Source organism: Micromys minutus (assembly GCF_963924665.1).
Source record: "Micromys minutus genome assembly, chromosome: 10".
NCBI lineage: Eukaryota > Metazoa > Chordata > Mammalia > Rodentia > Muridae > Micromys > Micromys minutus.
In genome coordinates, this window is record NC_137979.1 from 34,532,256 (window position 1) to 34,546,701 (window position 14,446).

General features: G+C 39.1%; 1 protein-coding gene across 5 annotated transcripts in view; it reads left to right on the top strand.

Annotated features, from left to right (window-relative positions):
• The window catches only part of ACACA (acetyl-CoA carboxylase alpha), a 202,888-nt gene that overhangs the window by 44,822 nt on the left and 143,620 nt on the right, over positions 1–14,446 (top strand). For all 5 annotated transcript variants that reach the window (XM_080923502.1, XM_080923501.1, XM_080923500.1 and 2 more), the window contains 4 exons: positions 6,642–6,851; positions 9,288–9,458; positions 11,065–11,226; positions 11,545–11,708. In XM_080923502.1, the coding sequence (XP_080779628.1) occupies positions 6,642–6,851; positions 9,288–9,458; positions 11,065–11,226; positions 11,545–11,708 (707 nt within the window). The remainder of the gene's footprint in view (positions 1–6,641; positions 6,852–9,287; positions 9,459–11,064; positions 11,227–11,544; positions 11,709–14,446) is intronic.

The following is a 14,446-nucleotide window of genomic DNA, read 5'->3' on the forward strand; positions in this document are numbered from 1 at the left end:
TAAGGTCTTTTTTTTTCTTTAAAGATTATTTTATGTATGTGAGTACACTGTAGCTGTCTTCAGACACACCAGAAGAGGGCATCAGATCCCATTACAGATGGTTGTGAGCCACCATGTGGTTGCTGGGATTTGAACTCAGGACCTCTGGAAGAGTAGTCAGTGCTATTAACCACTGATCAATTTCTCCAGCCTGTTAAGTTCATTTTTGTCTTAAATATTGTAGTGAACAGAAAAGGAAAACTGGGTTATATGTACATATGTGTTTATGTATGTATATATGTATATATATGTATATATTTTCCCCTTCAAAGTCTGTTTTAAGAGTTGAGAAGCTTTTCAAGACAGTAAAGAATTATAAAAGAGTGGATAGTAGTGGACATTTAATCTCAGCATTCAGGAGGCAGAGGCAGAGGCAGGTAGATCTATGATCAAGCCTACGGAATGAGTTCCAGGATAGCCAAAGCTACACAGAGAAACCCATCTCAAAAAAACCAACAACTAGCAAAACAAAATAAAACAAAAGAATTAGAAGAGGAGAAAGAAATGCAGAGGTGAGCCTGGGATTTGAAAACTTTTTCTTCTTCCCACAAAGATATTTCCACTCAAGACACAACAGCCAGTTGGGCATGGTAGCTCCTAAACCTAACACTAGCATTCAGGCGTCTGAAGCAGGAGAATATTAACTTAAAGGGCAGTCTTTATCTACATAGTAAGAACCTGCCTCAAAAAACAACCGAATAAACAAAAAACAGCCTCTTCCTTGAGAAGGAAGAAAAAAAACCCTACAAAATGGTTAGAATTTTTATTTGTCTTTCCCCCCCTTGTCTCGAGTTTATTTGTAAAAACAGCATAGGACACTGGTTTCCTACAAATAGTGTGTAGGTGTGGGTGTCACAGCAGTTTGTCTGTCTTCACATTGGTTGGAGCCTTTTCTATGGAGACTTTGTAGGAGTCTGGACACCTTTGCAGGAGCTGGGGCTGGAGCTGGAGCTTTGTCCTCTGCCTTGGTTTGAACCTTGCACTTTGGTTGGCAGAACCTACAACACTTGTCCATGTAGCTTCCAATCTTCTTCCCAAGCTTGGGGTGAGCGATAAAAGCCATATGGCTAAGTTTGTGGCTGGGGCCCTTTGGCATCTTGGGCTTGATGGCCTGAGGATTCACAAGGGCCTTGATGGCCGCTTCGATTACACTCACTGCCTTTGCATTGTTGGCCTGCATCTGCTTCTTGACAAAGTGCATGTTCCTCAGGAACTTGGGGTCAACCCCCTTAAGAGATTCATATCCTTGTGACCAAGGTTTCTTGATGCCATTTCTGTGCCATTTGTGGGACTGGTTTGTGTGGCGTGGTTCTTGGACTTGGCCATGTCTGCACAAGAACCCACAGCTCCCACAGTGCCTGGGACCAGAAGAGCTTCATTTGTCTTCTACGACTGAGAAGATGAAATATAGATTTTATTGATAGTTGAACAAGTAGTTTAGGAGGCTTTAAGGACTCTTATGTTTTATATTGGGATCCTAAAGGACTGTACCACAGGAGGAAGAATAACCAGAAGTTGACCAACCCTCATAGGAAGAACTAAAGCCCAGATTTAAAGCAGTGGACTTGATTTAGGTATTATGTTTATAATTGCCAATGCTTCTACCCATCTACATGCATAATGAAAATGCCCATCCTCTCCAGAGGAAGAGTATATATAGAACTTTAAATTATTACTACTAATTTTTCACGTGATATATAAAACACAATTAAAAGTAAGTAGGTATATAAAGTGCATGATTCAAAACCAGGAATGAAAGTCAGCAGAAACAGATCCAAAGGGGAATTAGATGATAGAGCTATCAGACAAGGATCCTCAAATAACTATGCTTACCACATTTAAGAAAATTAAAGGCAATGCTGAGAATTTTCGCAGAGAATTAGAAATCATAAAAAAAAAAAAAAAGAAACATTCGGGAAATCGCGTGTAGATCTCTTTCCTTTTGTGGCCATCGCTTGATTGCAAGTCACCAAGATGAAGTTTAATCCCTTCTCACATTCAGAGGAAGATCATGTCTTCCCCTCTTTCCAAAGAACTGAGACAGAAGTATAATGTTAGGTCTACGCCCATTCGAAAGGATGATGAAGTTCAGGTTGTTCCAGGACACTACAAAGGCCAGCAGATTGGCAAAGTGGTCCAACTTCACAGGAAGAAATGTGTCATCTACATTGAGCGAGTCCAGCGAGAGAAGACTAATGGCACAACTGTCCATGTGGGCGTCCACCCCAGCACGGTGGGTATCAGCAGCCTAAAGCTGGACAAGGACCGCAAGAAGATCCTGGAGAGGAAAGCCAAGTCCCGACAAGTAGGGAAGGAGAAGGGCAAACACAAGGAAGAAACGATCGAGAAGATGCAGGACCAGAGACGGTCTCTTGCATGGCTTTCATTAAAGACTGCTTAAGTTAAAAAAAAAAAAAGAAAGAAACATTCTGGATCTGAAAATACTGTAACTGAAATTAAGGCAGCAGTATAAGAATTAAAAAGCATATTAGATAAGATTGAAGGAAGAATCAGTCTTTGGAGAATAGAAGAAAATTTAGACTCAAGCATAAAAAGAGATGAAAAGACCAAAAAATACAAAAAAGAACAATGCATCAGTTGCAGAGATGACTGTGAAAGCATCTGTCTCTGTATGCTTTTACTGTACAGCATATGATTGTGTCTCATCATTGAGAAGAAAAATCCTCCTTTTCACCCGTTGGGTCCCAATTGTCCTTTCAATTTATTTTGAACAACAAAAGGAAGCATAAATTCTGAAGCTTACATTTTAAGTGGTTGTGAAGTTTATATACCTTGGCTAATTAGAATGAGCCCTCAACTGACACATGAAGAATCCATTCTGCCCTATTAGAGGAAGAGAAACCATATGAAGCAGAGAAGAATCCTTTGAGCTAAGGCCTCTGAATCCTACTGGGTGTCTGTCAGCACCATATTTGAATATGTCAGTGAGACTTTATAGACAATCAAACCCTAGTTGAGCTGCTAGGTAACAGCAGTGCACAGTAACAGGTTTACCAGCTAAGTCTAGCTCAAAATACTGTCCCAAGTCACTAGGTTTTTGTCTTTATTGTTTAAGTTTGATAGCTAGAGCCATAGGTCAGTGATAGAATGTTTGCCTAGCATACATTAGGCCCTAGATTCAGTCCCTAGTACTGCCAAACAAACGAAATCAAGGGAGACTGCTGTCAAAGCATGATGGCATAGGACTTGATACAGAAGGTGTGCTACCACCATCATGAAACAAGTGACACTTTACAATAGTTAGCTCATGGGCTAAATATTCTGAGAAGGGTATTGATAAAATTGTGGGGACAGTGAGCACACTATTAATGGGGCTAGAAAGTAGTAGAATATTATTAATGCAATCTGAAAACAAGATTGCCCATGTTCTGTAGTAGTGGAACAACTGTCAAAAGCTGTTATCTGAGATAACTGAAAAGATAATGTAATTTGGAGCTGGAGAGATGATTTTGCTGTTTATAACATGCACAGCTCTTATAGAGTACCAGAGTTCAGTTCCCAGCACTATTTGGTGAGTCATAACTGGCTGTAATTCTAACTCAGGGACATCTGATGCCTTTATCTGACCTCTAGGGGCACTTGGACTTTTGTGCATATACTATCACGCAGACATACATATAACTAAGTTATTAAAAAACTTAAAACTATGATGTAATTCATGAAGTCATGAATCTAAGAAGATCTGTACTGGCTGGTTTTGTGTCAACTTGACACAAGGTAGAGTTATCACAGAGAAAGGAGCCTCAGTTGAGGAAATGCCTCCATGAGATTCAGCTGTGCAGCATTTTCTCAACTAGTGATCAAGGGTGGCAGGGCCCATTGTGGGTGGTGCCATCCCTGGGCTGGTAGACCTGGGTTCTATAAGAAAGCAAACTGAGCAAGCCAGGGGAAGCAAGCCAGTAAGTAACATCCCTCCATGGCATCTGCATCAGATCCTGCTTCCTGACTTGCTTGAGTTCCAGTCCTGACATCCTCTGGTGATGAACAGCATGTGGAAGTGTAAGCTGAATAAACCCTTTCCTCCCCAACTTGCTTCTTGGTCATGATGTTTGTGCAGAAATAGAAACTCGGACTAAGACAAGATTTCAAAACAAAATATTGAAAATATCTATTAATGCTGAATATAACTATAAAACATGAGTGGTGGGAGTGAACCTCAGTTGATAACATACTTATTTTAGCATTTGTGAGTTTCCAGGTTTGATTTCCAGCATCACATAAACTGTGTATGGTTGTGTAAGTCTGTAGTCTCAGGAATCAAGGAAGCAAAGGGAAACCAGGATTTCTAGATCATTCTCAGATATATACTGAGTTTGAACCCAGCCTGGCTACTTTCGCAAAAGCAAAAGGGGCCGGAGAATGGCTTAGCAGTTAAGAGCACTGACTGTTTTTCCAGAGGACTTGGCTTTGATTCCCAACACTCACGTGGTAGCTTACAGCCAGTCTCAAGGGATCTGATGCCCCTATTTGCCCTTCTCAGACAACAGACACACATGTGGTGCATAGGCATAAATGCAAGCAAAACATCCATACACATAAAATCCCTAAAATTAAAAAAATAATAAGTGAATGTCTGCTCTTTGAGTAAGGGAAAAAAACAACATATACCTTATTTGGGATTTCAGGACCAACCACTGTGAAACCAGCAAGCACTGAGTATCTCCAGTCTTTTCCATTTGAACAAGAATCACAGTTCTTCCTCCCAATCTCATCCTTAAGTGTTGGGGTTTGGGGCAGATAACTTGTCTCTTTAGTTCTCAGGTCTTTGGATGAAGAGCATGTGACTGAGGAGCTGACCCGAAGGGGACTCTTGTTTCTGGATATGAGTCATGAAAGCAGTGAAGGTCAAGCCTGATGACCTGATTGGATGAGACTTTGGGGGTCTTGGGAGGGGGTGAGTCTGACTTGCATGTGGGAGGTATGTCAATTATTGTGGCCACAGGGTGGATCATTGTACATTGTTTGCAGAGACGGCCACAATAACTCCTCCCATTCCTGTATGAACACCCTTGCAATGTGACTTTGACTTTTTTCCCATTTTTTTTTTTGAATTATCACCATTTTTGTGGTTTGCTTAGACCACTGTTAGTTGGCCAAAGTGATGTACATATATTGGAGCCTAGACTTCAAGAGGACATGCAGCTTTTGCCCTCACCCTCTAAGGACATTGTATTGAAGAAGTTTAGTGTGTGCTGTGTGCCGTACTGAAAAGCCCACTGAATGACAGAGAGACCACATTTAACAGAAATGAGCACATTCCATTGAGGCTGTCTACACTTACCAGTCAACTGTCCGCACTAATCACCCGACTTGGGAAAGAGCACCTGAGCAACCAGATGATATTGTCATGGTCGCAAGAAGCACAAGAACTGTGAAGCTGAGCATCAGGAGCAAGTGAAAGGTTGACATTCTCAGCAGGCCTCAGAGTTTTGAAATAACTTATGTAGCTAGCAAACTGAAATAGAAAAGTTAGAGTATACAGACATGGGGTAAGGTGATCGTCACTAGTATCATGCATTTTAAGACTTACAGATAAGGAAGAGAGTGAAACAGCAGTAGTTGAAGAAATAATGGAACAGAGGCTGCATCTGAAGAAATAATGTCCAAGAATTTTTTCAAACTAATAAAAACTGCCAAGCAGAAATTAAAAAAAAAAACAAAAAAAAAAAAAAAAAAAAAAAAAAACCCTGTTGGGCCCCGAGCATGGTGAATACAAGAAAAACCACATCTAAGCATATTAATAAATTTGCCTGCCTCCCCCAACACATCTCAAACACACACACACACACACACACACACACACACACACACACACACACACACGAAAAAGAAAAAGACAGACACTTAAAATCTGAAAGCTATTGGAGCAAAAAGATTACTTGCAAAAGGTTAACAGTTAGCAGGCATGGTGGTGCACAGCCTCAGTCCTGCACTGGGGACACAGAAGTGGATCTCAGTGAATTCTAGGCCAGCCAGGGCTACACAGTGAGATTCTGGAAGGGGAAAAAAAGAGGAAGAGGAAGAAGGAGAAGGAAAAGGAAGAGGAAGAAGAAGAAGAGGAAGGATGATCAACAGTTGAAATCTAGAAAACAGAAAACATCGATATGTATTTGAAATACTAACAAAAATTAATTGGTAATTTAAGATTTTTTGTGCCCACTAACAGTGTTTCTCAGAACTCAAGATGGAAGACTTTTGACTTCAGCAGTATCATATGTGATATAATATTAATTAGGAAAGCAACTAGGTAGGAGCAAAGACTATATGTGATTGTCTTGAGTAGATGGCAGTATTTTTGCCCTATTGTGGGAGTTGTTCATGTGTGTGTTTTCGAGTGTTTTGTTTGCCCTTTTAACATACTGGGTGTTTTATGTTTTCAATTCATTGATTCATGTGGTTGATATAACTAAGAATGCAGCGCATTAAAGATAGACAAAGGCATGGACTATACTTCTTCCGTTCTCTATTCCCATCATTAATGTAGTTCCTGACACTTTTAGGCATCTGCTTATTGAAATCAAAGCAACATTTTAATATAGAAAAAAAATTCTTAAAGAATTTTGTTTCTTTTTCTAACACAGGTTCAAGCTGAAGTCCCCGGATCACCTATATTTGTAATGAGACTAGCAAAACAATCTCGTCATCTGGAGGTCCAAATTCTGGCAGATCAGTATGGCAATGCTATTTCCTTGTTTGGCCGTGACTGCTCTGTACAGCGTAGGCATCAGAAGATCATTGAAGAAGCTCCTGCTGCTATTGCTACCCCAGCAGTATTTGAACACATGGAACAGGTGTGTCTATTAAATACTTCCATTGTTATTTTTCTACACACACACCCAGCTCAAATACTATAACAGGAATGGAAGAAATACAAGCAATGACTCTAGGTGATGCATAAGATTTTTTTTTCTTTTCCTATAGAAACATCTTATGTTGTTGTTCTTCTAGGAAAATTGTAAAGAAACTTACTAAAGTCTAAATATAGTTAATACTTAAAAAAGGGGGGGGGGACCTTGAGTTGATAGCACACATCTTTAATCCCAGCACTTGGAAGACAGGAGTAGTTGGATCTCTGAGTTTGAGGACAGTCTGGTCTACAAAGTTCCAGGACATCCAAGGTTACACAGAGAAACCATGTTTCAACAAAACTAATAGATGGATGGATGGATAGATAGAAAATTAGCATGCTATTTTGAGTAAGGTAAATAAAGGAAACATGTTAAGATTGTAACAAAGTTCATGAAGAACAGGTGGCTTTTTTTGGCAATTTGTTGGATTGATTAACATCAAATATTTATTCTGCCAGGTATGGTGACTCACTTAGGATTCCAGCCCTTGAGAGGCTGAGGTTTGAAGAGGGAGAGTTCTAGGCTAGCCTGTGCTATATTGTGAGGCCTTGTGTAAAAAGAAGCTATCTGTAGCTGATTTATTCAAATTCACTATCTTCTTATAATGCCATCTAAGTATCTGTGAACTTAGCTGTTTCATACTTTTATATAAAGAAGAATTTCTTTGTCATGAAGTGTGTCTTGGTAATAGTTGTACTTAGGGAAGTGAACATACTTTTTTTTTTTTTCTCTGAAAGAATGGTTATCTTAAGGTTTTACTGCTGTGATCAGATACCATAACCAAGGCAAGTTTTATAAAGGACACCATTTAATTGGGGCCGGCTTACAGGTTCAGGGGTTCAGTCCGTTATCATTAAAGTAGGAACATGGCGGCATCCAGGCAGGCATTGTAGAAGAGGAGCGATAGTTCTACATCTTCATCTGAAGGCTGCTAGCAGAGTACTCACTTCCAGGCAGCCAGGACGAAGGTCCTATAAGGCACCTGAATTGATTCTGGGCAAAGTTCTTCCCTATTCAGTTTCTGTAACATGGGTTTTTCAGACTGCCTTCTTTAGGTGAAGTTTCATAGCCTAGTTTCCACTGGTGAGGAATTAGAAGTACAAATATTAATTCAGACTTTAGTCACATATTTTGAAGGCCATGCTTGTGGGCTATTCAGAAATGTAATTCTCTCAATTATTTGGTAACCTACTGGGCTGTTTACTCTTATACTCAGCTTCAAGTTGAAATAATCAGATGTAGTAATTTCTTTTAGATGAAGAGTTTTATGTATCTTAGGCTATGCTCAAATTCTGTGATAGTTTTGAACTTCTGATTCTCTTGCCTTCACCCCTCTCAAGGTATGTGTCACCACACCTGGTTTATGTGGTTCTAGAGATCGAACCCAGAACCTTGGGCATGCTATGCCATAGTTCTTATCATTTTTTTCATATTTAGCTAATATAAAGCAAGCATTTCATTTTATAGGAAATAATCCATTAGATACGTTTTTCTGTAACAAGGAGGGCACTTCCCAGCTTTCTAGTCTGCAGTATGTTTTCTTGTTAACCACTATTTTAGTGCTAAACTAACATCACAGATTTTAATTTTCAAATTAGCATCATTTCATCTGCAGTTCTGAATGACCATTCTGGTTAGGATACAGGTTAAATTACTATATTAAATAAAAAGATCTTAAAAATACAGTGACCCGGGGGGCTGGAGAGATGGCTCAGTGCTTAGGGGCATTGACTGCTCTTCCAGAGGTCCTGAGTTCAAATCCCAGCAACCACATGGTGGCTCACAACCATCTGTAATGGGATCTGATGCCCTCTTCTGGTGTGTCTGAAGACAGCTACAGTGTGCTCACATATATGAGAATAAATAAACCTTAAAAAAAAAATACAGTGACCCTATTTTGATTTGCCATTCTTTACATGTTCTCATCTACATGGTTGAAGTCCGATTTATATGTTATATATCTTACCAGCTCTCTGAATTCTATTGGTGAAGACATGGTCTTCACTAATAAAAGATTAGTCACTAGCTACACAAGAAATTAGAAAACTGAAATCTCTAGCTGGTAGCAATGTTTCTAAAAACACGAACATGTTGGGAATCTTGGAGACTAGGAGTCACCGAAGAGTTTGCTCCCATTGTTTGTCTTGCCTCTGTGTCCTCTGGTCTAATGGAGAGTGCTTATGATCTGAGATGGAACAGTCTTTTCTCCCACTTTTTCATTGAGTTTGTTATTTCAGGGCGTTGTATAGCAATTCGAGTGGGTATGATTTTCTTGAATGTGGATCAGAGTTTTGGGTGGTTGACAGTCATCAGTATGTAGTTACAGTGACATGGTGGCTGGACAAGTGATAGACTCACAGTCTCTCGTCTTCCTTTAAGTGTGCAGTGAAACTTGCCAAAATGGTTGGTTATGTGAGTGCTGGGACTGTAGAATACTTGTACAGCCAGGATGGAAGCTTCTACTTTTTGGAACTGAACCCTCGGCTGCAGGTTGAACATCCTTGTACAGAGATGGTGGCTGATGTCAATCTTCCTGCAGCACAGCTCCAGGTGAGTCACCCCGACCTGGACTCATGTTAGAGCTTAGGGAATTTCGAGAAAAGTACAAATAAGCAAGAGCCTTACCTATCTTTATTTCTCATAAATATTATGTGGTTTGGGTTAGTTTTCTGATGCATCTTTCATATAAACACAATCAATAAACTGTTTTGAGTAGAAAATTTAAAATCAGTCTGCTTTGGGGCTGGGGAGATGGCTCTTTGCTTACGAGTACTGGCTGCTCTTAGACGTCACAGATTGATTCCCTATACCCTCTTGCTGTACCGCACAACAGTTGGTGATTCCTATTTAAGGGGATTTGATGCCCTCTTCTGGCTTCATCAGTCACTGCACATATTGTACAGACATGTAGGCAAAACATTTATATACATACATTTTTAACTAAATAAAAATTGAAAGAACAATTTGCTTTGTTTAATTATTTACTTATAGTAAGCTCCGTAATTTTGATATTTGCCCCGATTTCTGAGTCTAGTCTGTCTATTGAAGCAATTCCAGATGAGGTGGACTATAGTAGCACACATTGTAAAAGTGGTAGAAAGTGGTAGCTCGTAATTGTGTCGTCTTCTTCCAGCATGGGAAACAAATAGTATGGTAAATAGAAGCAAATGATAGGATTTTATATTATTTTGCCTGTTTATTTCCAGTCTGGGCTGGTCCATCCGTCTTAGTCTACCTGGTGGTCCCCGTTCCCTGTAGGGACCGTATTGATGCTGAATTTAGTATGGAAAATAATCAGCTAATTTCAAACGGTCTTCTATCTCAGACTTCTGAGTATCTAGCTGACCTAATTTAGTGCAGGTTTGCACTAAAAAGAGTTTCGTGTACATGGGTGTGCATGCCACAGCATGCGTTTGGAAGGTAGAGAACAACTTTTGGGATTTGTTTCTCTCCATCCACCATGGGTTCTGTAGATTAAATTTAGATCATTTGCCTTGGCAGTAAGTGACTTTATTTGTTGAATTATCTCATTGGCTCTTATTAGGATATATTTATTTTATAAAATAACAGGCTTTTCCAGGGTTGCTGGCACATGCCAGTAATTCTAGCACTCAAGAGACAGAGATAGACAGATCTTTGAGTTTAAGTTTAGCCAGTCTGCATAGCAAGTTCTAGGCCAGCCAGGGCTACCTAGTAAGACCTGGTCTCAGATGATCGTATCCCTCCTCAGTTACTTTCCGTGTCTTCCCTTTGTAGGAGTAGCCATCCAAGTAAAGGTCCAGAGGCTTATTTATTTTTTCTAGGGGTTTGCAGCATGAGAGACAATTATAATGTTAAGGGTTTTTACCTATCTGAACCTCTTGACTTTTTAAGATAATTTTATCGTGCCTCCATGGAGAAATGACAGCAGAGGAAAATGTCTGTTGTATTAGGAATTTAGAGACATTTTAAGAAAGGGGAATGATCCTAGCAAATAATCTTTAGCAGTATGTTCTATTTTATGTAACTTAGATAGTTGCAGAATGCAGATTACAAAAGTAGAATGCTTTAGCAGTAATTGCAAAGTATGCAAAGACTCTTAGATATTTTGATAAGCTTCCTTCTTCTGCTAAGAAAAGGGACTGTCGAAAATGGCATGTGTTTTATTACCTTTCAGATTGCCATGGGGATCCCTCTATTTAGGATCAAGGATATTCGTATGATGTATGGGGTATCTCCTTGGGGTGATGCTCCCATTGATTTTGAAAATTCTGCTCATGTTCCTTGCCCAAGGGGCCATGTGATTGCTGCTCGGATCACCAGTGAAAACCCAGATGAGGTAACTCTTCACTTAAAAGGTTTAATGTTAAGACAGGTATCTGATGACATGCTTTTAAAGTCTTGGACTGAGTTTGAGAGGGAAATTTATAAAAGATTTTGAAAGCAAATACATAATGATTGCTGCATTGGCCATTGAATTAACTCAAGTCACTCAGGGAGCATCGTGGGTTGTAGCTCTGGGCCTGTGCACTGTAGCTCTGGACTTGTATGGTTTTGGGTCAGCTGTGCTTAATGGACCCAGAGCCTGAACACTGAGTATCAATGTTCTCTTCCCTGCCACTAAATGTAGTCTCTTTTGTTCTTCATCCTCTAACAGGGGTTTAAGCCCAGCTCTGGAACAGTTCAGGAACTTAATTTTCGCAGCAATAAGAACGTTTGGGGTTATTTCAGTGTTGCTGCTGCTGGGGGGCTTCATGAATTTGCTGATTCTCAGTTTGGCCACTGCTTTTCCTGGGGAGAAAACAGAGAAGAAGCAATCTCGTGAGTATAATGTCATTTTATTGCATTTGTTTAATAAAATTGGCTAATCCTCAATGAAGGTATTGACCATTCTTTTTCTGCTGTAGAAATGCTGCTGCAGAGAACTTGTTTGAAGAAATATATATTGTACTTAAATTTATGCTGTGTTTTGTTCTGAAGTACTTGGCAGATTTGTTTGTTTCTGAGTCTTTGCAAGGTTTTTGCTTTTTGGTTTTGCTTTTTTTTTTTTTTTTTTTTAAAGTGAAGTTATTTATCTTAATGTTAGATTTGCTTTTGTTTTTACAGAAATGGTAATATTACTGAGGAGAGGTAGATTCTTGACCACGAATTTGGTATCCGATGAGTCATAGATAATATAAAGTGCTTCATAGGCCCTATGATTTCTCCCAGGACCATAGCTATGAGCAGCTCACACTCATTAAGTTTTTTAATTTGATAGGTAAAATTTATACGTCTCTGTGTATAAAGGTATGTATGTGTATATATATGTGTGTGTGTGTGTGTGTGTGTGTGTATCTATCTGTGTATCTGATAGTATACCACATGCTGCTTTGATATACACATGCCTTATAGAATCCAGGTTTTTGCATTTTAATCACCTCATAGTCTTACCATTTTTATTCCTGGTGATAATCTTTTAAACCATGCCATCCTAGCACTTTCAGATACTCAGTGTTACTGACCGCCATCACCGTGCTGTCCTGACATTTAAAATAATAAATCTTACTTGATTTATGAAAAGAGAATAAAATAATTATTCTAAAGCATGGAATAGTTTACATAAATATAAATGGCATATTAAATATTAATATTCTGTTAACTATAAATATGAAATTATCAGCAGTTTTGCTTGCATAAAAATTGGGCTTTAGGAAGTAATTTTGTTTAGTATATGTTTCAAAATATCGTTCCTAGATTCAAAACTAGTTCATCTACCTCTCCTGTCTTTCTTTCCTGCTTTCCTTCCCCTAATTTTCTCCCCACTTTCTCTTTTCTCTCCTGCTTCTCTTTCTTTCTGCTTTTCTTTGTGGTGCTAGAGACTGAACACAGGACTCAATGTGCATTGCCACTGAGCTACTTCCAGACTTCTCTTTCTGCCTCAGTTAAGGCTGTAATGGTGCTGCCTGTCTCACCGATTTAATAGTACCCTTCACCTTCCCCTGTTCACAGAATGGGGATCCCTTAGTATTCATTGGTATTCTTAGAGATTTTGTTGCTGTTCTTGCTGTTAGATTTTTTTTTTTTTTTTTTTAGGTATATGAATGTTTTCCCTGCGTGTGAGCCATATGCATTGTTGTGTCTACAGAGGTCAGAAGAGGGGGTTCACTGGAACTAGGATTATAAATTGTTGTGAACTACCATGTAGGTGCTCACAACTGAACCCTGGTCCTTTGCAAGAGCAGCTAGTGCTCTTAACTAACTGCTGGACGATTTCTCCAGTTCTTAAGCTTATAACAATGTTTCCAAAGGTGATAGAGCCTGATTATCCTCTGTTTTGTGTTTATACTTCATTACATTTATTCAAGACTGCATGTGAAAATTCAAATTTTATAGTAGTGCTATCAGAAAAAAAATGTATAAAGTTGTCTCTCAGTGCCTTATATTGCTTTAGTAATCCAGTGGGGTGTGTGTGTGCGTACAGCCTGCACAAGTCAGTTCTTCCACTGTTCAATTCTGGGAATTGAACTTTAGTAATCAGGCTTGGCAGCAGGTACCTTAACCTGTTAAGCCAGTTTGTGGAAGTTTCTTTCATGTGGCTGCTTCATTTAACTGGAACATGAACTGAGTATTTTAGACAATCTCCCTCCACTTTCTCTGTCTCATTTATGTTTCCAGACTGGCTCTATTGACATTTTTGTTTCAGTCTTGATTAAGCTGACCATTGTGTTCATTCTATAGGATATGCGCAAAGCCTTGGTCAGAATTCTCACTGCTTTCTTTTGGTCTGCTCTGTATATTCCTCTATAGAGGAAAACAAACTAGGTGATTTTAGCATATTAAAATAGTCTCTGCAATATATTTGCTTCCTAATACTGTGACAGAAATTCTTCTTTCAGCTGAGAGCTTTCTTTGTGGCATCTAATCTGTACTCTTTGGTTGGCTATTAGATCTTACTCTCTGTAATAGTCTTAGTCCACATATCCAACATCACTTCTCATAATAAAAACAGCAACATATCTATGTTGTTACTACTATATCCCCTGAACTATAAGCATATAGTTCATATGTTCCCTTTCTGTCTGCAGATTTGCCTCTCTCACTGTCTGCAAGCCCTCTATTTTAGCTGCACTGTTTCCTGAATACAGCACCTGTTTTTCTTTTTGTTCTGTTTGCTTTGTTCTTCCTTCTCTCCAGTTAGTCATAAATTCGCCACACTCAACAGATACCATCATGCTGGACCTGGCAGTACAGTAAAGACCAAATAGTCTGTGTCTTCATGGTACTATAATCCAGAGGAAGAAAGACAAGCAATTACTATATTATGTAGTAAGCGAGTATGATTACATTGGGCATGTAGGTGGGCATCACAGAAGCACGCAGCTGTGTCAGCCAACTCCAGTCTGTTGCTTTTTTTTTGCAGGGCAGAGGAATTCTTGTCAAAATTTACTAAATTATACCTTTTAAGTTTGTTTTGTTACATGGAACTTACATATAAATTGATAAAATAAGATGTTAGGAGGTAGAAAACATGTGTCACTCTGGTTCTAGCTAGTCAGCAATAATTGAATAGAACAATG